This window comes from Heterodontus francisci, chromosome 18 (assembly GCF_036365525.1).
Source record: "Heterodontus francisci isolate sHetFra1 chromosome 18, sHetFra1.hap1, whole genome shotgun sequence".
Lineage (NCBI taxonomy): Eukaryota > Metazoa > Chordata > Chondrichthyes > Heterodontiformes > Heterodontidae > Heterodontus > Heterodontus francisci.
The window spans coordinates 32,959,868-32,986,812 of NC_090388.1; the positions used below are offsets into that span (position 1 = coordinate 32,959,868).

The window sequence follows — 26,945 nt, forward strand, 5'->3', positions numbered from 1 at the left end:
TCAATGACAGGAAGCAAAGAGTCATAGCGGATGGATGTCTTTCAGACTGGGAGGTGGTTTGCTGTGGTGTTCCCCAAGCGTCAGTTTTAGGTCCATTACTCTTTGCAATTCATACAAAGAATGTTTCTTTCTTGAAAGTAACAATCCAGTTAAAACAATTATCTTTGGGCATTTAAAAATGTACATTCACTAGGACTAAAAGGAAACTAATAAGTTAAAGTAAGTTATTGCTCCTTACATTTTATTCACTTACATTTAAATTTTAAATAAATTGACAAAATAGTATCCTTATTGAATAAAAATATTAATTGCAATCCAAGTCAACTGATTCAAAATTTTGATTGATTTATTTCTTTTCTTATATAAGCTATTTTCTACTAGTAGCTTCCCTCAGTTATGGGAGTGCAACAATCTACCATAGCAACACCTCCCATATTCACAGTAACATTGCTGCATGATCAATACAGTAGGAGGAATCTTTGTTTCAATTTTCTTCCTTCCCTGTGAAGAAGTCCATCTCCATTCAGCACAATACCCATCACTACATTGTGCAGTTTTTCTATATCAGTGGAATGCATCATTAGGTTGTTCAAATCTACAATGTTATTTCATTATTGTATAGCTTTCCATTAAACTTTAATTCATTACATGTAAAAATCATATAGAATGTTTTGTCATATATGTTATATACATTGCAGTACTTGGTTCTATAACATCACTAATGGCAGTTAAAGTCATATGGAACAAGCCCTTACCCTCCTTCCATTCATACACTGTTGAAGTTGAATTTTAGTCAGTGCAAGGTGTTGACATTTGTCTGGCTGCCACCTTGCCTTCTGCCAATCACAAGTTCGGTTGTCAAAGCAGCTCAGACAAGGAACAACCCATTGCCCTGAAACAGTAACACAAAGGACTCTGTTATTAATATGTAATTAATTTTAATCTTCTGATAAGATTGGAATCATTTTTGGCATTGGAGCACCATTATAGTATCAGACTTAAAAACAGAGGAGGATTCCTTTGTCCCTTGTTGTGGGGCACAAAAAAAAATCAATTTCACAGTGCCAAGTCTCTCACCTGAATTGTGATAGACTTACGCCTCATGCCATATTGCTTTGGGTGATATTGAGGTGTTTTTGGCAGCTGCCTGAAACAGGCAGTAGATCTCTTGCATGTGATACTGAAAGGCATAAAACCTACTTTACAACCTCGTTCCAGAATTTGGCAGAATGGATGGGCTTGCTCTACTCAGTTTTCCAGATCCTTCTGAAGCCTATTCTGTGATCCTTAAAGATGGCTACATGCCTTACTATGGAGCCTGAAGGAGCACTTCTGTTCTTCCTGACTCTACACTAATACTGCAGGCTGTTTGCCAGGGCACACTCAGCACCACCTCCGCCCCTCTGTTTTCCTCCCTCCATGAAGACTAACCTGAGGGCCACTGCCAATGTTACATCCTGCCCAGTAAACAAGCCTTGGGACTTCCTCCTTCAACGCATTTTTTTTTGCAATTATGAAATGGAAATATAAGGTTTATAAAGAATTATAGATACATGTGAGAGATTACAACACAGTAACACAATCAGTTCATGTCATAAGCCTTGGGATTAGTCATTTCAGTCTTGAGAGTTTGAAATTAGCAGAGAGTACTATTTGAAAATGGTGCTAGACACAGGGGGTTGATTTCGACTAAGGGTGCTGTCTTGGCGCGTGATGGGCAGGGCAATCAGGTCACCCACTAATGACATGCCTGAGAGGCCCAAACCATGGCCAGGCCTCATTTGTTTATGATTGGCGAGCTGCCCACAAGTTTTCAGACATTAACTGGGACTTTACCAAATAAGACAGCAGGAGTTCCAGTGCCCTCCAGTCTATTTAAAGGGAGCTTGCACTTCTTAAAGTGAGGTTGTATTTTATTGTTGCTGGGATTTCTCTCTGCCGCACTGATTTGATTAGTGCTAACGCCATTCCCATTCATCATCATAGACTGATGGAAGGAATTGTCAATAGTGCTATCAAGTGACATTTTACTCACCAGTAACTTTTTTACCGATCAGTTTACTTACTATGACAGTTAAAGAAGTGCGAATGAAGCTAATATTGAACAGAAATACTTAATTGTTGTCACAGGATTTCTGCCCATATTTTCTATCGGTTATAACCATTCAAAGTCCTTCAATCAGGTAGGACTAGTCAGAAAATCATCCCTAACATGGCAAGCATCTGACTAGAACTGCTTATATCTAGATCTAGATGGTATCTATAATATTACCTGTATTGAAATCTCATGGGATGAATGACCATAATATGCTTAAATTTTAAGATTATGTAGCAATCAGCTGAAACAAAAATATTAAGAATACAAGCTTCAAACGAATGAGGGAAGAAATAAAAGGTACTATCTTTGGGCGGCACAGTGGCGCAGTGGTTAGCACCGCAGCCTCACAGCTCCAGGGACCCGGGTTCAATTCTGGGTACTGCCTGTGTGGAGTTTGCAAGTTCTCCCTGTGTCTGCGTGGGTTTTCGCCGGGTGCTCCGGTTTCCTCCCACATCCAAAAGACTTGCAGGTGATAGGTAAATTGGCTGTTGTAAATTGCCCCTAGTGTAAGGAGGTGATATGGGATTACTGTAGGGTTAGTATAAATGGGTGGTTGTTGGTCGGCACAGACTCGGGCCTGTTTCAGTGCTGTATCTCTAAAAAAATAAAAATCTAGGGAAATATTGCTAAAATAGTTATTTCATGAGGAAAAATTTGAATACTTCTAAAGCAATAATGTTGTGTTTACAAAATAAGCATATAACCAAGCAAAATAAGTATAAACATTGTCTACAATGACGGAATAGGCCAATTAGTCATGGAAATTAAAAAGACAAACATACTATACAAAGATTACAGGAAAAAAAGGAAGGAGAAAGCTCAGGCAAAGCATGATAAATTTATTAAAGCAATGAAACCTTTGGCCTCCTCTGTCCTGGTCTTCCCACCCATTCCCTGACCATGATCACCTCTGGACCCACCCCCTTCACCACTTAAGTTATGTCAGGACCATTCTCTCAAGTATCTGGCAGCTCATCCTAGGCCTGGAAGCCGCATCATGCCTCCAGTTGAAATCAGGCCTATAGTATGCATTTTGCAACACTCTTTCATACAAGCAAATCTGAAGGGTACATCTACAGTGGAAAACAGTAATACTTTGCACTTAGCAATTCAAAGTTCAAGTCAAACAGAGTCCTACCGACAGAGATGCTATGGAAGGTAAATTGCAAAGTCCTGGCACTTAAAAAGTTAGTGATCTGGGTACAGGACGCTGTTTGGGAAGCTCAGACAATTGCTAACATCTTCTTAAAGGTGTTGCCCTTGCAAGACAAGACAGTGCAAACCACCAAGAGACAATCAGGACTGGCAGTGGGCCAGCCATGTTTACACAGCTCACCAAGAACAAAGAAAGAGATCTCACTAACATTCAATACTGACTCACTTCCTTAATGGCAGTGGCTACACTTACAAGGTAGGTTCATGATGCATAAAATAATGATTTTATCTCCTTTTGAAGGCATTGCCTTGGGGATGCATTGAAAACCCTTTTCCTTTTCTTTTTCTGTAGAATCTTCCTCAGATGAGGAGGCCGGAGCAAATAGAACCATGGACTCTGGCATCACAGAACACAATGCATCATTCCCTTTTCCAGGCCCTTCTGCCAGTACAGATACCAGTAGTTCAGAGAAAGGGAAGTGTACTGGGTGATTCACAACTCATAAATTAGGAAGAGACAATGAAGAAGTGAGGAGAAAAGACTTAGCAACAATGTATGTCTGCGGTATTGGTAAGGGATTGGTATTTGATTGGGCCTTCCTTTGGACAGTAATACATGAGTAGAAGGCATTTTCCATAACCTTTTGAGGCCACCATAAAAAGCCAACAGCAGTTAACAGAATTTGCAGCAGTGCACCTTTGATATCATTGCAATCACATGGAAATGATTTATGGAAATCAGGTGTTCAAAATTATGAAGGGGTTCTACAGTTGTTTCCACTTGTGGGAGAGGCTAAAACTAGGGATCATAAATATAAGATAGTCACTAATAAATCCAACCAGGGATTCAGGAGAAATTTCTTCACTCAGAAAATTGTGAAAATGTGGAACTCGCTACCACAAGGAGTAGTTGAGGCGAATAGCGTGGATGCTTTTAAAGGGAAGCTAGATAAATAGATGAGGAAGGTACTAATAGAAGGATATGTTGATAGTGTGAGATGAAGTAAGGTGGGGAGGCTCGTGTGGAGCACAAACACTGGCATAGATTTGTTGGGGCGAATGGCCTATTTCTGCGCTGGAAAATTGTATGGAAGAGTATCAAGGAGCAAGTGGACATTTTGCAGGTGAATCCCAAAGCACAGGCTGACACAAAGCAAATCAAACTTGCAGTGTGGGCTTCAACCAGGCATTAGGACCCTTATTTGCATATACAAAGGGTCTCATCCCTGTTTCAGGTCTGGATACTGCATGCTAATTGTATGTCCTTTGACAATATGGTAGGCATTCATTTCAATGAAATAAAATTGGACATGCTCTGTAATCCAAAAAATTATCCTATTGTTCTGAAACCCCATTTCTGTCTCATTTCTCACAATGTTATTGTGCTGGAGCTGGAGCAGCTCTGAGGAAATTCCTAGCTTGTGTGTCCTTTAAGGAAGAGTGGCCATGAAAATCTGCATTGCCTTTAGCACTCCCATGATACCAACTAGTCAGCAATTACATTCTCAGATGGTTAGAAATTTCAGGATATTCAAATCTGCATTGGTAGGCCAGGGGCACTATTCACATGCAACACGGGAGTAATTCATTTGGACAACGGCCTTAGAGGCACAACAGTTGTCTTGTGTTGTTTGTGTCTTTTCTCTTACTGCTTGTTACAGAATATGAGAATGCTTTGATCATAATCCAAAAGATTGCATTCAGAAGACTTCATAATGGTTTCAATCTCATGCTTTGCTGGTTTACAATGAAGACACCAGGGAGGTATGGCAAAAGGAGGCAAGTCTACAATGGTTTAATAACTTGACCAGGGCAGCTAAGGTAAGGGAACTGCCAAATTTTCCCTTTTTTGACTTTGTACCTTCACTAGCCTTTCTTGCATGGCTTCCCCTATAACTCCTTCTATTATGTTACAGCATTCTTCCAGCACCAGTCATTCTGTATATACCTGGTAGGGGCCGGATGATCATCTTCCAGTGTCTGTCATTACATATTGACGTTTGCAAAGTGGGTATGGTGATTAAACATGTGCAACAAATTTCTGTTTGGCTAGCCATAATTTGCAATGTTATGACCAGACGTGCTGTGAATCATTCAGGTTTTGGTAGCTGTGACAGTAAAGTGTGAATGATAGCAACACATTTTTGAAAAAGCCAACATTTGGACAAGACTGAATAGTAAAATATCAAAATAAGGCAACTTCCATCTTCTTATCTACAATATGAGAACTGAACTTGATGATCTGAGTAATACTAAGTCAATTTTACCAATCACTGCTCCATCTTTCGTATGCCACTGAAGATGTAAAATCTCTTACTCTTCTACCAGTCAGATGAATCTAGTCAATAAACAGGCACCTGGAATTTCCGCTGGTGTTTTCCAGCAAATACCTTTCTCTCCAAAGTGTGTTGAAAGCTCAAATATGAATTGCATTCTGAAAGTTTGAATTCAACGGTTAGTATCATCAAGAAGTCCTACTCTTTTACACATATTTTAGCTTGGTTCTGTTAATACTTAGTTCACTTGCATCTACCTTTAATAGGATATGAAGGCAGAAACTACTGTCAACTTATTTGTCTATGACATACATCCTCCTGCGGAGAAGAAAGACATGAGGGGCACATTTTAAATAATATATAATCAGAAATTTTATCTGTGCTTTACAACACACTACAGGGATTTCCTGCTGACTACAATTTTTATGAAAACAGTCTCGACCACATAGCGATGATTACCAACCTTTGGCATCGCCTGTCTTGCAGCCCAGAAGCTGTGTCTGAGCAACTGCTGAGAAGTAACTGCTTGACACTGGCTGCAAGCCACAAGGTTCGTCAGGCCGAATTATCAATCCACAATCCTGCATGGAAATAAAGAACAAGATGATTGACGTTTTAGTTCACACAGCACGTATTTTTAAAAGAATAATAATGTCGGGTAGCCCAGTAGCTTTAGCAGCAATATAGGATGGGAATAACCCAATGGCACTGATTGTGTACAGCATGCCATTTCATGGATTTCACCTCCATACTGAACCTCTTACTGGAAAAGTCTTATATAAATATTTGCTGGCATCTCAAAAGTAATGAAATGAAACTCCAGAATATTTATCCATGCGCATCTCACCACTATTAAATCTTAGCTGGATGTTCTTCACAGAAGATACTCTCCCTCCCCATCCAACTCTAATAGCATAGGAATCATCATGTCCTGCTGATATATTCAATGATCCCTTCAGTCACTTATTCAATATTCACATAGTCAGTCACTTAGTCCTTTGAGATCCATTCCCAGTAAGATATTTATCCTATGCTTTGTTTCCTATCCTCTTGTTCCTAAGAATCATTGTAAATTATTCGGGTATGTTTGATATCCTGATCAACAGCAGGGACACTGCAAACTTTCAGTGTAATTTTACAAAATAATTTGCCCAACTTGTGTTTCTATCATGAATGTGGGTGTGCACGTTTGTCCATTTACAGATGGAATGTTACGGGGAATTCCTGATGTGTGTCATGGTGGGCAACACTCCATCCTAGGAGCATGATTTTATCAAATTGTTACCTTCTTGGGGTTGGAATGGCTTAGTTACTATGGCTAGAGGGGAGAGATTATTTAATCCCCTAATATCTCCTTATATGGCTCTGTGTGAAATTTTGTTTGGTAACACTCCTGTGAAGTACTTTGGAAAAGTTAAATATGCACTCCAAATGCAAGTTTTTGTGGTGGTAGGAACTTTCTAAAGGCAATTGAACATATGTTTCAAGAGAACTAACTTGCAGGGTTATGGGGAAAAAGCTGGGATGTGTGACTAAATTAGACAGCTCTTTCAAAGAGCCAGCAAAAGCACAATGAGTCGAATCGCCTTCTGTGCTGTAAGATTCTATGATTCTTACTAGGTAAACTCATTCAGCCATATAAATAGCATTGATAAGCCACCAAAGAAAGAATTTGTAACATATGGTAGCATTTTCTTTGTTATATGAAATCATACAACTAAAAGAAACAGAATACAACATGTGTATTTCTAAAGCATTTTTCCGTAAAGATAGACATCCGAGAGCGCTCTACAGGGTAATGGATAGTGAATGGACACAGAGCAGGTAAGGAAAAAAGGGTAATTGGGTTGGGGCCAAAAGCTTGGTCAAATGTGAGCTTTAAAAATACTTTCAAAGTAATGGATGGAGAGGACAAAGGAGAATTGCAGGGGATGGGGTGAAGGGGAATAAGAGCTCCAAAAGGTGAAACATAGTGGCTGAACGAGTGGAGACACATGGCAGAATGAAAAACAAGTTGCAGGTCTTTGTTGGGGGAATGGATGTATGGCTGGAGGAGTGGTGCAAAACCATGGAGAGATGAAGGTGTGACTGAGGATCCTAAAGGCCAACTATAGCACCCCTACTGAGATCTGATGAACATAACGTTGAGGAGTACAGGTTTTAGCACATGCATTTTGGATAATTTATGGAGACTGATAAGCAGCATTTCAGCAGCAGAGTGGGAGAGGTAGAGAAAAGGCAGGACATGTTTTAAGGAGGAGAGAAACGGTGATGGGCTGAACATGGGGGAGTAAGCTGAGCTCAGCTGAGCTTGAGCAGTATACCAATATTCTGTCATTCTGAACTTAACTTGAAGTGGTAGCTGGAGAAGGTTGATGGAGTCAAGATGGGAGGTAATTACGTGTTTGGGGGAGGGAGAGCAGTCAGAGTTAGAGAAACAGAGGCAGTAAGGAGCATGTTCTTGATTTTGGACATAGCTCTTTCCACCCCACCCCCACCCCACTCTTTTGGTGTGAGCAAAGAATGTAAAGTGCAGTGGGATAAAATAGGAGGAAACATTTTGTCATGGAGAAGAGGGAACTGAAATTGTTCCTGTTCTCCTATATGAGGATTTTTCCATGAGAAGAGACGGATGGTAGAGCTTAAGATGATCAAGCTATATTTGATAATGGGCAGCCAGACTGTGCTTGCCAAACTCTAGTAATTATACTCATAGAATGATTAGAGCACAGAAGGAGGCACTTCGGCCCGTCGAGTCCATGCCAGCTCTCTGCAAGAGCAATTTAGCTAGTCCCACTCCCCTGCCCTTTCCCTGTTGGGCTGCAATATTTTTTCTCTTCAGGTACTTATCCAATTCCCTTTTGAAAGCCATGATTGAATCTGCCTCCACCACCCTCTCAGGCAGTGTATTCGCCTTGCTGCGTAAAAAAATGTTTTTCCTCTTTTGCCAATCACCTAAAATCTGTGTCCTCTGATACTCGACTCTTCCGCCAATGGGTACAGTTTCTCCCTATCTACTCTGTCCAGATCCTTCATGATTTTGAACACCTCAATCAAATCTCCTTTCAACCTTCTCTTCTCGAAGGAGAACAACCTCAGCTTCTCCGATCTAGCCATGTAACTGAAGTCTCTCATCCCTGGAATCATTCTCCTCAATCTTTTCTGCACCCTCTCTGAAGCCTTCACATCCTTCCTAAAGTGCAGTGCCCAGAATTGGACACACTACGCCAGTTGAGGCCGAATCAAGTTGTATAAATGTTTATCACAACTTCCTTTTTTTCGTAATCTATGCCTCCATTTATAAAGCCCAGGATCCTGTTTGCCTTTTTAACCACTTTTTCAAACTGCCCTCCCACCTTCAATGATTTGTGTACATGTACCCCCGGGTCTCTGTTCCTGCACGCGCTTTAGAATTGTATTTATATTACATTGCCTCTCCTCATTCTTCCCACCAAGATGTATTATTTCACACTTCTCTGCACTAAATTTCATCTGCCACTTGTAGGCCCATTCCACCAGCCTGTCTATGTTCTCTTGAAGTCTATCACTGTCCACCTCACAGTTCACAATACTTCCAAGTTTTGTGTCATTTGCACATTTTGAAATTGTGCTCTGTACACCCAAGTCTTCTTCTTCTTCTTCTTCTTTGGCCTCCTTGTCTCGAGAGACAATGGGTAAGCGCCTGGAGTGGCTATAAAGGCCAATTCTAGAGTGACAGGCTCTTCCACAGGTGCTGCAGATAAAATTGGTTGTCGGGGCTGTTACACAGTTGGCTCTCCCCTCACGCCTCTGTTTTTTTCCCTACCAACTGCTAAGTCTCTTCGACTCGCCACACTTTAGCCCCGCTTTTATGGCTGCCCACCAGCTCTGGCGATCACTGGCAACTGACTCCCACGACTTGTGATCAATGTCACAGGACTTCATGTCGCGTTTGCAAACGTCTTTAAAGTGGAGACATGGACGGCCGGTGGTTCCGATACCAGTGACGAGCTCACTGTACAATGTGTCCTTGGGGATCCTGCCATCTTCCATGCGGCTCACATGGCCAAGCCATCTCAAGCGTCGCTGGCTCAGGAGGGTGTATATGCTGGGGATGTTGGCCACCTTGAGGACTTCTGTGTTGGAGATACGGTCCTGCCACCTGATGCCAAGGATTCTCCGGAGGCAGCGAAGATGGAATGAATTGAGACGTCGCTCTTGGCTGACATACGTCGTCCAGGCCTCGCTGCCGTAGAACAAGGTACCGAGGACAAAGGCTTGATACACTCGGACTTTTGTGTTCCGTGTCAGTGTGCCATTTTCCCACACCCTCATGGCCAGTCTGGACATAGCAGTGGAAGCCTTTCCCATGCGCTTGTTGATTACTGCATTGAAAGACAGGTTACTGGTGATAGTTGAGCCTAGGGAGGTGAACTTTTGAACCACTTCTAGAGCGTGGTTGCCGATATTGATGGCTGGAGCATTTCTGACATCCTGTCCCATGATGTTCATTTTCAAGGGTGGTCATTAATATATGTTAAGAAAAGCAGTGGTCCGAGTACCAATCCCTGGGCAATCCCACTGTATACCTTAACCCACCATACCCTCTGCCTCAATGCGTAGATGCCCTTTTTGGTCCCTAATTGGCTCCACCCCTCCCTTTTTACTATTTATATGCCTATTGAAGACTTTTGAATTCCCTTTTATGTTAGCTGTCATTTGCTACTCTTTGTCTCTCTTATTTCCTTTTTCACTTATCATCTGATTGGAGTTGAGTATTGCATTTGCAGAGGCAGAAGGCAACAGTAGAGAGGTTTGGGGAAGGCAGGGATACAAAGGAGAAGAGAGATGAGGAAGTGATTGGAGAATGCCTCAGATATCTTGAGACTGTCTATGATGACAAGGCCAGAGGATGGCCATGTGGATGGTGAGGTTGAAGAAAGTGAAGAGTGCCAAGAGGTCAGTTGAGGTGGGATCGATGATTTGAGATGGAGGTTGACGTCACCAAAGGTACGAAGCTGCTCATTACAGAGACATGCAGCAGACAGGAGGTATACCTTGAAGGAGAAGTGGAAGAGGGAAGTTGGTTGAATGTGACGTAGGAGCTGATGAAATGGGGGAAACATCACAACCTTGTTCGCGAGAGTGCGGGCACTTTGTAAAATTAAATGTTTGTGGAGAGTGGCCAGGGACTTGCTGCATGGTCTGGGGTACTGTAATAAAAATTTAAAATTCACAGGAGGTCAGTTACCATCTGAAAGTTAAAGATATCTTAATGTTTCAGGAGAGACCCTTAATTGCTTTTCTTATTTTTAACTCCTTTGATCTATAATTCTATGTTTGCTATCAGCTTAAATGGTAGAAAGGGTAATACTTCACAAAAAACTTAAAATGCAAATGAAAATATGTAGGAAAAGGAGATGTGATCAGAAGTATATCCTATCACAACAATAATAAGTTAAGCAAGTGTATTTTTACATAGAATTTGCAGCACAGAAACAGGCCATTCAGCCCAAATGGTCCATGCCAGTGTTTATGTTCCACAAGAGCTGAAGTACTGTTTGAGGTACTGCTGTATTGGACATCTTCCATCTCTTTAACTCTAAATGTTAAATGGCAAAATGACTAGACTTTTTGCTTTTGAACTAAACAGGATGTTTGCCAGTATAAATATTGATAGAAATGTAGCACTTTTTGACTTTTGACTGCTATAGCTCGAAATACGATGTGGCACATGTAGCTGGACAAGCTTCAGTAGCACTTTTGAATTTGTTCTTGGCACAAGGCCTCTTCTGTTTTGCGATATGTGGATAGGTCAGACAAGATGAATCATACTGTGAATCAATTGTGTCAGACTGCAATATTCATTTAGAGTCCAGAGGACTGAGCTTACTACAGTTTTTTGGAGGAATTACTCAAACTAACACGGACATCAGAAAGTTCCTACCTTGCAGCCTAACAATTTGCACACGGCTTCACAGGGCAGCATGAAATTTCTGAACATTCTGTGAATGCTGACAACAAAGTGCAACAAGATAACTTAACAGGGATTTGCTTGTTCATACTTGTGCACTGCATGGTATATGTGTCAAACACAAAATCACCTTAGATTATATAAAAGAATATATATTTTTAAATTCAAGAAATAAAAACATAAGCTGAGGTATGTTGGCCATGTTCTTATTGAATAGCTGAGCAGGATTGAGGGACCAAATAGCTTACTTCTGTTATTATAAACAAACCTTTAATTGAAAGGCAGTTTTTCCCTCAGTTTTTATGATTAGTCTGTCTTCCAAGTTATCGTTCTAAAATAAATCACATTTTTGATCATGAGTTGGATGAGTGAAGTCTCCATTTTCACCAATTTTAGCTTAAAAAGTAGATGGTTCCATCTCTTCATTGAAATTGGCAAACGCAGGAATTTCATTATTGTGATGATAAAATGCAATCTGGTTTGTAGCTTTGTTAGAAGCAAATAAATTACAATAATACATTCTGAATGGGGAAAAAAAGCAAAAGCTGTATTGCTAGTCTTTTCCTTTTGGTTTAATACATTCTGTTTGCACAGCATGCTAATCTCTTCTGATCAAAGAGGTTTCTAATACAGAACGATAAAGTAAAAGAGGACCAGCTATTGCTGGAGGTCAGGATATACACATTGACTATCCCACTAAGACATACATTATGGGTTTTGTTAACAGCTTGTGGATTTGTCATGTCATCAACAGGTACTGAAGTGCCATGACATCCCTGTTGCCTTGCACGGAGATGAAACAGCTCGCTATCTTAGGTATGTTCACAAACTATCATTCATACTAAAGATGAGATGTGAGTAAGCAAGCTAATGTGACCATTTTTCTCTACACAGTGACTATTTCTATTAACACATTTTTTTGAAGTGAGTTAAAAATAGGCTACAGGCATCTGGAAAGGGATCAAAAGGCAATATCTATGAAAAATACTGCAAATAAGCATTTATAAATGTAGATAAATGCTGTTGGGTTATTTTAAGCACATCCACTGCAATTAATTATGTACTGAGTTTCTGTTGGAATTCAATTATAAATCAGGACACAGTAGATGACTATTACAACAGTTGTTTCTAACCAAATGTTTATCATAGCTTTTGTCCTGCAGATACAAGAGCAAAAATGCTAATCCAAATGTAGTAATTTAAAATACTATTCTGATCTGACTAAATCAGCTTTAAAATGGTACCATATGATAAAGTTCCACAAACTGGCACAGTCAATCTTAACTCACAAACAAAATTGCAGACCATATAATGTTTCCCTATGTCTAAAAAAAAAGGCAAAAATAAAATGAAAGATCAAAATGTAAGCTTGCATTAGAACGAGTTCAAACCTAATATATAGTGTAAAAAAAAATAGGATAAAAGACTCAGTTCTAGAGGGTACAATTTCCCTTCTGTTTATACTCCAATTTTATTACAATGACTTTTACTAATATTCAACCAAATACAATGTAAAGCAGTCCCGGAGTTTTCTGAGGCTTAAAGATGTACTGTACATTGTAAATACATTTGCACTATCATTTCATGAATACTGTATTTTTAATTGTATGAGGGAAATATAGATAATTCAACTTTTATCAAGAATATTTCACAACACAGCAGAAACAAGGAATGGAATCTAGATTAAATCTATTACGTAACTGGTGAACCAATGAACTCAAATATGTTTCATCAAATGGCAAAGATTAGGTAGACAAAGCATGAATATTTGCAGCACATAAACGCATTACTCCTACATACCAGCCTATCCTGATCAAGGCACTCCCTCCATCTCCAGGTGAAACACTTTTTCTTTAGACCAGCTAAACATTAAAAGATATATATATTTCTTTCCTTAGAACTATATATATATTTATATACTCTATGAATAAAAATAGAAATACTGAACCAACTGCCTTAGATTTATTGTTAATTTACTGTTAATGCATTATTTATGAATCCTTCAAAGTTACATCTTAGCTTCAAGGAAAACAAAAGCCCGTAGCAAACTAAATGGAAATGAGAAGAAATCTATCAATAATAAAGAGTGTAAAGAATAACATAGCAGAAAGAAAAATTCACTATAGCAAAGCAGATTCGTAAATTATATGTGCCTCAGAATTCTTTATCAACCTCTGAAACCATAACAAAATATGCAAGAGCCTCATTGAAGACCAACATCCATGCAAATCAATGTAAATAGCTGTAGCAATTTTCCAAGCTTTTCTCAGGGAATACATTGACACTGCATGAGCACTGGAGAGAAGGGACATTAATGCCTTTTAAAGTTGAATTCTTAAAGGTGTACTTACTGTTTCTTGCTAGACTTGAAGATTGGAGGCTAGAAATTCATATTTTTGTGGCGGGGTGGGGGAAGTCAAGCTTCGCTACCTGCCCTCGCCCATTCAGAGGTGGCACACAATTTTGTTGCACTCACCTCATATATTTGATAGCAGCATCTGGCCGAGCGGGTCCTTCGCTGCTGCATTAACACTGCCGGCAGAGCAAACCAGGTGGGGACAAGGATGCCTGCATCTCCTAAATCCCATGGAAGAGAAGGTTGTCTGCATCATGGGGCTGGCTGTGATGGAACCCATGACATCTGACGTTGATGAGAACATTGAAGGTGATGGTATCTTCATGCCTTATGCCCCTTCTCAACTCCCAGCACATCCTCATTTCTGCTACCTGGCATAACGAGCAAACTGCTGATGGTGTGGCCATGGGCTTCTTGCTTTCCACCCCATCCAACCCTACTTCCCTCACTCCAACCTTCCCCTTCAGATTTCCTGCTTTCAGACACCCAAAAACTGACCAGTTGCAACAGCACAAGAAGGAAGAGAGAAAGCAACAGCACAGCACTGATGAAGAGGTCCCCACTTGATCTGATACTCAGTTACCAGCTCAGATACCGGCACTGCATGCACCTTAGAAGGTAGTATCGAGTTGGGATGGTGGTGAGGATGTGGTGAGTTATCCAGGCATGAGTGGGCTACAGCCAGGCTAGAAATAAAGGATGGTTCATTGACCAGCTCTCCGGATAGCGAGTTCTGCTGCAGAGGACTCAGATGCAGACCTCAATTGGGCGGCGTACAGGAGAGCACTTACGGACATGTACACAGAGATGCTACGTGCATTGACTGCACTGCCAAACAGTCTCCTGTTACTGTCAAAGAGCATGGAGGAGTCCGGCTCCAAGTTGGCAGAGGCCTTCTTGCAGAGCCTGCCTTCTCCACAGCCTCTGCTCCATCTCCCTGCTGTCCTGCAGACTCAGAGGCACTGCCACTGCTGTCCCCCTCCCTGTTGCAGTTTTTGTGTGGACAGGTCATCTGCTCCTCTGCTCTCTCTGTGAGGATGATATCATAAGAACTAGGAGCAGGAGTAGGCAATTCAGCCCCTCAAGCCTGCTCCGCCATTCAATACGAACATGGCTGATCTCACCTTGCCTTCAACTCCACTTTCCTGCCCGTTCTCCATAACCCTTCAAACCTTTACTAATTAAAAATCTGTCGATCTCCTCCTTAAATTTACTCAATGTCCCGGCATCCACCGCACTCTGGGGTAGTGAATTCCACAGATTCACGACCCTTTGAGAGAAGTAATTTCTCCTCATCTCTATTATTAATCTGCTACCCCTTATCCTAAAACTATGACCTCTTGTTCTAGATTGCCCCACAAGAGGAAACATCCTCTCTACGTCTACTTTGGCAATCCCCTTAATCATCTTATATACCTCAATTAGATCTCCTCTCATTCTTCTAAACTCCAGAGAGTAAACACCGAAACTGCTCAATTTCTCTTCATAGACAAACCCCTCATCTCTGAAATCAATCTAGTGAACCTCCTCTGAACTGCCTCCAATGCAACTACATCCCTCCTCAAGTAAGGGGACCCAAACTGTACGTAATACTCCAGGTGCGGTCTCACTAATGCCTTGTACAGTTACAGCAACACTTCCCTACTTTTATATTCTATTCCTTTAGCAATAAATGCCAAAATTCCATTTGCCTTCCTTATTACCTGCTGTACCTACATACTAGCTTTCCGCGACTCTCTGTTTTCTGTTGGTTAGCCAATCCTCTATCCAAGCTAATAAATTGCCCCTAACCCCATGTGATCTTACCTTGTGTATTAACCTTTTGTGTGGCACTTTATCAAATGCTTTCTGGAAGTCCAGATATACTACATTTACAGGATCCCCATTATCCACTTTACTTGTTACAGCTTCGAAGAACTCTAGCAAATTAGTCAAACACTATCCAGCAAATCCAGGAACTCAACATAAAAGACAGCAGAGTACTCTGACACTTGACAATTGAAAGGGTTGTCAGTAATGACTTATCTGCAATTTGGGTACTTGGTCCTTTGAAGAATGCTAGTGCAGGGCTCATCTTGCAGCTTCATGCCTAAACTTTGCGGAATGATGAGCAAATACATTGCCAGGGCTAGCGTTGCCCAAATTTGGGATCCTGGTGTCGCATCAGCTCTGCTTCACAGGCTTCCAGCGCACATTGAGGCCACCCACGGGCACCGTATTGACCAGGCTTCACTGCATGGGCCGTGCTGGAAGCCGCTGGTAGTGCTGCATGCCCCAGAATGTGGCGCTATGCCTCCACAGAGCCACCTTTGGCAGCACTACACAACTGAATTTTGCACTGTTTCCCTGTGCTTCTTGGGGTTTTGTTGTGCGTTTTACTGTTACACTAGTTGCAGTTTATTTTAAACATCTTGTTGCATTTTTTTTCATATTTCTCCCGATGTGGTTTTCTAACCACAGAATTGCTGCCAGCAGCAATTTTTGAAGAAGGAGATCCTCTTGCAGTCAGAGATCTGGAGGAACTATCAGAGGCAGATGTGACTCCATGTGAAGCATTCTGCCTTTATTCCAAACATAGGGCTGGAGTTTACCTCCAGAGATGGGAAACAGAGTCGGGACTGTTTCCAGCTCCTGAACCCATCCTCCGGGGGCAGCAGTCACTAACTGGGATTTTCACAGGGGTGACCCCTTAATTGGCATGGAGACAGGTTCTCTGTCCAATTATGAGTGATAGGCAGGCTTTCAAAACTGGAAGACCAATCAGAGGCTTTCCAGCTTGAGAGGAGCAGCAGGCTGTAATGGAAGTACCAGAGAGGATGGAGGTGCACTCTCTCCAACTTTTTAAAATCTTCAATTAAGAGAGTTTTAACAGCCAGGCCTCCACTGGGGAGGTGCGGGGTGGCGATAGGGGGATGAGCCGGGGTGGGGGGAGGGCGATTCGGGGATGAGTTGTGGGGGTGCGAGGGGTGGGGGATGAGTTGTGGGGGGGGAATCCCACCTTCCCCCACCACCAGGTGCCCACCTCCAGGCACCTAAACTGGACCCCACCGATGTGGGAAAGTGAAGGCTGACTGGAAAATTCCAGTTTGGACTCAATTAGGCTCTTAACAAGTCGAATTGGCTAACCAACGTGTGCGGGCGTGTAGTCCTGCCAGCCCTATTTCCACCTGCAAAAATGGCCTGGAGGCGGGATGGAGCCGGGGAAACAGTGCGCCAGCCAACATTAATTCTCAGTCCTGCCGCCTCCGATGCCAGCCCCAGCGGGGGCGAGAATCCAGCCCATAGTGTTACAGATAGCTTGCCGATCAGAGAAGGACAATGTGATGAGTTCCTACGGCCAAACTAGAAGTTTTACCTGCCACCAGGGGAAGCAGTCAAGGGGTGCGAGGTGTGGGGGGGGATGGGGGGTGGTGGCTTGGTAGCAGGCCAGAATATTTTTGTGGGTCTACGAGAAACATTCATGCTCTTCTTAGCCCACAAGAAAGAAATTAACCTGCATCCAAGAGGCTTGAAGCAGTTCCATTAAGGACTACTGGTTAAGCTGCTCAAAGCCTGGTATCTCAAAGTTGTGTCAGGATCTTACGTAAATCATAGGGGGCTAAAGTAAGCAGAAGCCTGGGCTGCCGTGGAAAAGATCCAACAAAAATGAGCTGAAACACGGTGGTAAGTGCAAAACTGCAATTTTCATGGTATTATGGTCATATTCCTACTGGATGGAACCCCTCAAAGTCACCACCTGTTTCACCACCTATGCTTCAGGAAGGAAGTAAAGGCTCAGTTATGCAATTTCTTTGAGTCGGTCCTTTGGCCAACGTTCTTCAACAGAGAGTCTAAACACTTAATCTTGACCATCAATGGCACAATCTTCGCTGAATTCCCTTCTCACCCCCAACAACATCCTGAAGTCAACATTGTCCAGAAATGCAACTGGATCAGCCATATAAATGCCGTGGCTACTAAGCAGGTCAGAGGTTTGGAATTCTTTCGTGAGCGACTCATCTCTGACATTCCACCACCAATGAGGCACAAGTAAGGGTGTGATGGAGTACTTTCCACTTAGCTGGATGGGTGCAGCTGAAACAACACTCAAGAAGCTTGACAGATCTAGGATAAACCAGTCCACTTGATCGGTAGCCCACCCACCACCTGAAACATTTATCACTGGTGTTCACTGGCTGCAGTGGGTACTACCTATGGGATGCATTGTAGCAACTCGCCAAGGCTGCTTCAACAGCACATTCTAAACCTGTGACCTCCACCACTTCCACACACTATCCCGAATTGGACAATAATGGGCATTTCTTCATGGTTGCTGGGTCAGAATCCTGGGACTACCTACCGAACAGCATTGTGGGAGCACCTTTGCTACAGATTGCAGCAGTTCAACAAGGGATGGGCAACAAATACTGGCCTTGCCAGTGACGCCCTCATCCCAAGTATACAAATTTTAAACAATTCTCCACAGGGAGGCTTCTCTTGGCAGTTTTAAAGATGATAATGGTTTTAAACTTCTAGATCACTGGAGCATTCCAATCCAGTAGTGATATCTGCTAAGTCAGTCAGTATGCTGTATACTGAAGCATAAGCTTCCAGAAATACTGGCCCTGTTTTTGACTTAGAGCCAGTTTTGGATGGGGGGTAGTTTTGTGAGTTAAATGCAGTAGGTTAGATTTTTGTTTTCACTGCTAGAGGAGAGAAGGGAAAATTTGGCTGGTGTGATCGTAGACTGGTGAGCTGAGAGTGACTGCCCTTGACATCAAAGCAGCATTTGACCGAGTATGACATCAAGAAGCCCTAGCAAAATTGGCATCAATGGGAATCGGGGGAAACTCTCCGCTGGTTGGAGTCATACCTAGCACAAAGGAAGATGGCATCTAAGCTCCAGGGCATCGTGGCAGGAGTTCCTGCAGGTAGAATCCTAGGCCCAACCATCTTCAGCAGCATCATCAATGACATTCCATCCATCATAAAGTCAGAGGTGGGGATGTTTGCTGATGATTTCACGGTGTTCAGCACCATTCGTGACTCCTCAGATAGTGAAGCAGTCCATATCCATATGCAGCAAGACCTGGACAACATTCAGGCTTGGGCTGATAAGTGGCAAATAATATTCATGCCACACAACTGCCAGGCATGACCATCTCCAACAAGAAGGAATCTAACCATCTCCCCTTGACATTCATCGCTGAATCCCCCACCATCAACAGCTTGGGGGTTACCTTTGACCAGAAACCTAACTGGACCAACCATATAAACACTGTGGCCACAAGATCAGGTCAGAGGCCAGGAATTTTGGAGTGAGTATCTCACCTCCTGACTCCCCAAAGCCTGTCCACTATCTACAAGGCACAAGTCAGGAGTGTGATGAATACTCTCCACTTGCCTGGATGGGTGCTGCTCTCACAACATTCAAGAAGCTCAACACCATTCAGGACAAAGCAGCCGACTTGATTGGCACCCCAACCACCACCAACATTCACTCCCTCCACCATCGATGCACAATGGCAGCAGTGTGAACCATCTACAAGATGCACTGTAGCAACTCACTAAGGCTTCTTTGACCGCACCTTCCAAACCCACAACCTCTACCACCTAGAAGGAGAAGGGCTGCAGGCACATGGGAACAACACTACCTGCAAGTTCCCCTTCAAGCAACGCACCATCCTGACTAGGAACTATGGAGCTGTTCCTTCACTGCTGTTGGGTCAAAAACGTGGAACTCCCTTCCGAACAGCATTGTGGGTGTGCCCACATCAGATGGACTGCAGTGGTTCAAGAAGGCAGCTCACCATCTTCTCAAGGGTAACTGGCGATGGGCAATAAATGCTGGCCCTCCCTGTGATGCTCACATCTCATGAAAAAATAAAGAAACAGAACCCACCCAATTTTCTTTCCACTGAAAGTAATGGAAGGGAATTGTAGCAGATTCTGTAAGGAGTAATGCCATCCTCCATGCCAGAAGGAATGTTTCAACCTGAAACATTGGGCTGGATTTATTGTTCGCATTACAACTTCCGGTGGCGGAACTGGAAGTGTACGCTGTTGCCACTTGGCACTTGTGTGGCCCGGCCCACCGCAATTAGGCAGTGAGCAGCCAATTATCATAATTGAGGCGTGGGGCACGGCCAACTACATGACAGGGTTGGGATTTGAGGTGCCGAGTGCAGCATCGGATGACTCTGGAGCAGGTGCTGGTGCCATATTTAAAGCCCTGCCAGCCCTGCTTTCATTGCTGCCTCTGTCCTTCATTGTTTGCTGCTGAGACTGGTGCTGCAGTGATGCCTGGACCTCCCACCCTTCTGTCAAGAAAACTGCAGGATGGCTCAGGCAAGACACCAGGTTGCCTAATGGTTTAGCGATGCCTCCCTGGAGATTTTCCTCTCGGCTGCAAGGGAAAGGTGGGAGCTCCTCTTCCCCACGGATGGCAAGAACAAGTCCTCCTGCCCGACCAAGCAAGACTGAATGGAGATCGTAGAGGAGGTCAGCAGACGTGGGGTCACCCCCCTGAACATCCATCCAGTGCGGGAAGAGAGTCAACGACCTCGTTTGGTCTGCCAAGGTGAGTCTCTATATCACTCTCCTTTTTTGGGATTGCATGTGACTATGCAGCAGGGTGCATGACATGGGGCGGGAGGCACCACAAAGGTGCAGGCAAAGGGGGATAGGCATCAACACCTCCTGCAAGATTCATGGCCTCATCTCGGCCACAGGCCACCTTCTTTCACAGATCACCCCCATTACATCACCTGACAGCTGGCGTGGGGGTGAGCCCTGCAAGGGACGAGGGGCTGCCGCTGTAGCTCTTGCTGTGAAGTATGACTATCTCCCTCTTTCCATTTGCAGGATAAGCAGGCTCATAATAACAGGGAGACCTCGCAGACTAGCGGAGGAACTGCTGACATACAGCCTCTCTCAGCAGCTGGGCCTGAAGCAAAAGAGTTGGCTGGGATCCAGGGTGGCCACTCAATCGCAAATGGTGAGACTGGCGTCTCCACGCAGGAGAGTGAGGATTCTCTTCTGTAGACATCCAGCACACATCTGGAGATCCACATAATGCATGGATATCATGACGAGATCTGCAATACCTAACCCTCACATTTGTGCTCTCTCACACAGGTCGGCGTCTGCAGGAGACTCAATCGAAAGGGTGACAGCAGTCAACCTCTGAGGATGAGTAGTCAGACAATGCACTGTCCCATGACGCTCCTGCAACTTCCACCAGTGCAGATACTTTCACCTTGGTGGGTGTGCGCTCGACTTTAGAATCAGGGTCACAAGCATGTGCCCGAGCGGCTGGCTGAGACCTCTGATAATCCGAGGACTGTGGGTAGTCAGGTCCCAAACCAATGTTATGACATCAGATTTCTGGGCGGGTGTGTTCGTCGCTATTCTCCAGCCCCCCATTCTTCCATTCCTGCTTCAAAGGGCCTCACTAAACTCCGCCCATTATCTCTGTTTCTCTCTCTACAGATGCTGCCAGACTTGCTTGGTATTTCCAGCATTTTCTGTTTTCGTTCCAGATTTTCCTTTCCGTGCTCTGCCCAGGTGATCCTTAATGCCCAATGAAGGCAATTAAGGCAGAGGTCTACGTCATTGTCACTTCAGTGCCCCATCTATGTGCCACCTTATGGGAATCCATGAAAATACATCATGCAAGTACTTTGTTTGCCAGTAAAACTTGAACGATATATGTACAACATTGGAGGCACGGTGCTGCTAACAAAGTCGGACCTGCAGCAGTGTTGATGTGTAGCTTTATTGAGATGTTCATGTGTAAAATTGCTGAGTGGTTGACTGAATGCTTTGCATGATGTCTCATTGAGACTTTACCAGTCTGAGAGTAAACCACTATGGATCTACTTTGAGTGAGCACCTAGTCTTGTCAAACTTTCTAAAGTCTGAGAATTTCTTTCTGATTTTTTCCCCATGACCTAAGAATGCAGGAACCTACATTCACTTGCTTGTCATTCATATTCAATCATCTGAGGCAAAATAAACTCTCAAAAATAAATAAAATGCCGAAACATTCAACATTTACGTCTAAATCATCATTGGCCATTGAATAGAAACTTTCTCAGCCCAGAAAATATCCAATGCTGGATTGTTTTATATCAGTAGTCCAAACACAGAACAGCCAGAACACTGGAGAATCGTACCTATACTAGTTTTAATATAATCTGCATCGATTATAATATTAGAATGAGGCTCTAGGTTGTTTTGGACTAGAACCGTGCAGGTCTAACAAAAGCTGACTGCAAGATAAGGGGAGGAGCTTTAATCTAAAAAAAAATGAACAGGTTTGGGGTGGCTGTAGTGTGAAAAAGCTGTTTCTCATCCAAGCCCGCCTCCAACCTGCCCACATCCAGAAGGTGGACAGATGGCCAAACCATTCCAAGGAGGCTGGTTGGAATTTACAAATGATAATGAGGCTACGAGCCTCATTGTCATTCAGTTTGTTCCACTTTAAATCTGGTCAGCCGGGGTTCCCAAGCAGCAGGGAACCCAGCAGCTTCATCGAAGTGAGGACTTGGTGGATTCAGGAGGTAAGAGCTTTTACACCTACCTCCTGGATCTAGACCTCTGCCTGAGGAACCTCTGCGATCAGACACCAACCCCCGCAACCTTCCTCGTGAGTACTCTGAGCTCACTAAAAGGGCTTGACCACCCCCCCCCCCACCGCCCCACCATCACCAGGCTCCCAATCCCACCCCCCAAACAAATCAGGGCCTCTGAACTCCCCACCATGAGACCTCCGATATCCCCCACCACCAAGCCTCCGATTTGCACCCCCCCCACACTACCCCAAGGCTCCTGATGCTCCCACTGCCCCCAGCCAGGCCCTCGGCTTTCTCCCCCTCATCACCACCACAAGGCCCCCGATGCCCCCCTTCCCCCCCACCACCATGCTTCCAATTCCCTCCGTAACCACCCCACCAAGATCAGCAGCCCATACAAGTAATTCCCCCCTCCTGCCCCGATTGAAATCCTTTCCCCCACTTCATGATCACCCCACTGCTGACGCGGACATACATAGTCCCGTGGCCTTCAGTGACTAGTTCCTGTCTGTCTTTTTCTCTCTCTCACTGCAGTCTTTCCCCACTTTGTACATTAATGTAAGGGGTAAATTCTGTACAACAAATTCGTATCTTCACAGCAGAAATTGCAGTTCCTCAGCGAGGAGAGCAACTCACATCAAAATTCAGTTCTTCACTGTGCATGGATAGAAATTTTAGTTACTAAACAAGTTTTCTGAAGAAGATTTTTCGAAGAATAATTGAATCAAAGGTTTGTGGTGTAATTCAACTGCGTCTAACTGTGATTTAATTAACAAGTTAGGACTTTGAAACAATTATCAATTTAATCATCTTTGACACATCACAAAAATTAATTTTTTTTAAATAAAGTTGAATGTGGTAAAAGATGCATAAATATTAGTTTGTATTAGTGCTTAATATTTATTATAAGGAAATATTCGTGTTTCTCACTTTTCATATTACAACAATATTATTTCAGTAAAGTTCGAGAAAGAGGCAATTAAACCTCAGCAATTCCAATAGAAGTTGTGAATTTTACACAATGTCTGATGTGGGGCAAAATCAGTAAGACTTTTCTGATCCCATCTTGGTAAATATATTGTAATGTGGACTAGACTGAACTAATTTAAATTGATCACATTGTAGTAATGTCATGAAACAGTATGAAGTTTATTTTAAACTGGAGTAAGGAAGCTGGTGTATCATTGTGACTAATGAGAGGGCCCTGGAGTCAGCCACACATTGCTGAAGTGTGGCCGTTCACTGCTGGAGGAGGAAGAGTAGAGAGAGGAAAAGGGTAAGTGTGGGAGGGGAAAGAAAGACGTTCATCAATTCAATACAGACTAAAAATTGAAACAGGGACTCTCCCTAACTTATTTTGCTAAGCTATTGAATGAAATACCTCACTGGGCCCACTCGGGGAGAACTGAGCAGGAAAGGAGCCGAAGAAAACAATACCACCATGGTTTTAGGGTTTGAAACCATTCAAGTTATCTCCTGATTACTGACTGTATTTTGCTCTTATTTCTGTCCCTTCACTAGTGCTATAAAATTCTTCATTTGAAAAGTCTTTGTCACCACACACTTTCCACTTTTGTTCCTAACAGAGCCAACTTGCGTGAAACATAGGATTGCACAGTTATTGTATTCACGAACGCCTGCTTCATTGGTCGGGAAGCCCAGAAGCAGGATGCCAATACTATGGCTGAGTTAAAGAGGCATGGCAAAGCCCGTTGCATAAACTTCTATGTTCCTGACTGGCTGCCATGCTCCCCCACTATGAGTGGGTTCAAGAGTTAAAATACAGCCCAATAGGTCAGAAATTTCTGGAGCAGGGCATCTCACAACATGTCCGATTAGTTAGACTTCTTCCTGTATCCTTCAGCTTAAAAGTGGTTTGCCCTGTTAATTGCTGGAAGTGTAGCTGATAACAGTGTAATGAGACAAACGGGCATCTGTGGCCTTGGCGAACAAGAGATTTAAGGATTGAGAAATAGATAAGAACAAAAGAACTAATAAATAGTAGCAGGAGTTGACCATATGGTCCCTTGAGCCTGCTGCACCATTCAACATGATCATGGCTGATCCTCAGCCTCAACTCCACTTTCCTGCCCACGTTGATTCTCTGAGAGACCAAAAATCAGTCTATCTCAGTCTTAACATATATTCAATGATGGAGCATCCATAACCCTCTGGGGTAGAGAATTCCAAAGATTCACAACCCTTAGAGTGGCTGAGACTGTGTCCCCGTGTTCTAGAATCCCCAACCAGGGAAAACAACTTTTCAGTGTCTACCCTATCAAGCCTCTTCATAATCTTGTATGTTTCAACGAGATCACCTCTCATTCTTCTAAACTCCAGAAAATATAGACTCAGTTTACTCAGCCTCTCATCATAGGACAACCCTTTCATCCAAGGGGCCAATCTAGTGAACCTTCATTGTGCTGCCTCCAATGCAAGCATATCCTTCCTTAAATATGGAAACCAAAACTGCACACAGTGCCCAGGAGTGGTCTCACCAAAGTCCTGTACAACTGTAGCAGGATTTCCTTATTCTTGTACACTCATCCTCTTGTAATAAAGCCCAACATGCCATTTCTCTTCTTAATTGCTTGCTGTAACTGCATGCTAACTTTGTGTTCCTTGTACAAGTACACCCAAGTCCCTCTGAACATGAACATTTCAAAGTTTCAAGCCTTTTAGCAAATATTATGCTCTCTATTCTTACTACCAAGTGAATAACCCCACACTTACCCACCATGCATTTGCTGCCCTTGTCCTTCTAGTTGGTAAAGGTCGCAGGTTTGGAAGGTGCTGTCTAAGGAGCCTTGATGCGTTGCTGCAGTGCATCTTGTAGATGGTACACACTGCTGCCACTGTGCGTCGGTGGTGGAGGGAGTGAATGTTTGTAGATGGGGTGCCAATCAAGCTGGTTTCTTTGTCCTGGATGGTGTCTAGCTTCTTGAGTGTTGTTGGAGCTGCACCCATCCAGGCAAGTGGACAGAATTCCATCACACTCCTGACTTGTGCCTTGTAGATGGTGGACAGGCTTTGGGGAGTCAGGAGATGAGTTACTCGCTGCAGGATTCCTAGCATCTGACCTGCTCTTGTAGCCACGGTATTTATATGGCTACTCCAGTTCAGTTTCTGGTCAATGGTAACCCCTAAGATGTTGATAGTGGGAGATTCAGCAATGGTAATGCCATTGAATGTCAAGGGGAGATGGTATTAATGTGCAAATTGGCCAGTAATTTGTGACGAGGAAGAGATACCCCATGAATTGCGAATCGCCACAAGTTGCTGGACGATTTTCGCTGTCACTGTTAGTTTTGCAAAAACGTTATCCTGTCCTTAGCTGCCATGAGTTTCATGAAGCTGCTGCATTTTCACATTAATTGCCCATTAAACTTGCCACAGAAAATGAAGTCTAGTAACTAATAGCTTAAGTACCCTTTTAACAACATGATCATTTTTAATGTCTGCAAAACAACCTCTCTGGCCCAGAAATGAAAAAATAAAAAATGTGTAGTCTCATTTTTTTCAGGTAGCGAATTGTTGCTCGGAGATTTTAAAAATGTAAAATTTCACTTTTTAAAAAAAAAACTTGCTTTTCCTTTCTGTAGCTTTTTTTGTCTCTTCAATCTTTTTCTCTATTTCTCTTTCTGTGCCAGATTTAACTCTCATCCTCCTCTGTCTGTAACTGTATGCAGGCTGTAACTAGTGGAGTGCCCCAAGAGTCGGTGCTTAGGCCTCAACTATTTACAATCTATATTTACTTAGACAAAGAAACAGAGAGTAATGTAGCTAAATTTTCTGATGATACAAAGTCAGGTGGGAATGCAAGCTGTGAGGAGGACACAAAGAGGCTGCAAAGAGATATAGACAGGTTAAGTGAGTGGGCAACAAAATATTTTCAAACCACATTTTTTCCCACTGTTTGTATGAGACAGACCTTATGCTACTCTAGCAAAAGGATTAAGCAATGCTATAGACAGATGCATTTTGCTTTGATGTGAAAATCCAAATTGAACCTTTAAAAAGCAACATGAAGGAAAAATAGGTAACAACTGTATCTATGACAGAATAGGCAATGCATATAAACTAGTAATGCAGATTGCCATTTGATTCTTCTCATATGGAAGCTATGTCAAGATGATCTAAGAAAAGTTACTCTATGTGTTACTTGCTGTATTGCTATAAACATATCCAAATAGCTTTGAAAATAGTTTATTTTCCGTGATTTTTTTCTTCAGTAAGATACCTTATTGAACATCTGTTTGCACTTTGCAAAATTATATATATGGTAGTGTTTCAGTCACTCATTGCTCACCACAATGACCAAACCATCTCATATTTTGAGGCAAACAGTGATAGCCTACCCAGATAGCAATAAAACATAAAACCACTAGGAATGAAAAGCATAATAACAGTTTATGATTCCTACTCAGCTGAAACCTTATTTAACTGCCTTGCTTTTCAAAAGTCAACAACGTGCATTTGGTTCTTTTTCTATCTGCAAAAGGTGAAAAGAAATATAGTAAACTCTCTTTATAGGTCTCTGATACACCACACC

The 26,945-nt window shown here is 42.9% G+C and overlaps 1 protein-coding gene across 1 annotated transcript in view; it reads right to left on the reverse strand.

Moving 5' to 3' along the window:
- Positions 1–26,945, reverse strand: part of cped1 (cadherin-like and PC-esterase domain containing 1) — a 312,821-nt gene that overhangs the window by 58,300 nt on the left and 227,576 nt on the right. Inside the window, exons 16-17 of the mRNA XM_068050516.1 lie at positions 5,993–6,110; positions 756–892 (exon numbers count right to left, since the gene is read on the reverse strand). Of these exons, the coding sequence (XP_067906617.1) occupies positions 756–892; positions 5,993–6,110 (255 nt within the window). The remainder of the gene's footprint in view (positions 1–755; positions 893–5,992; positions 6,111–26,945) is intronic.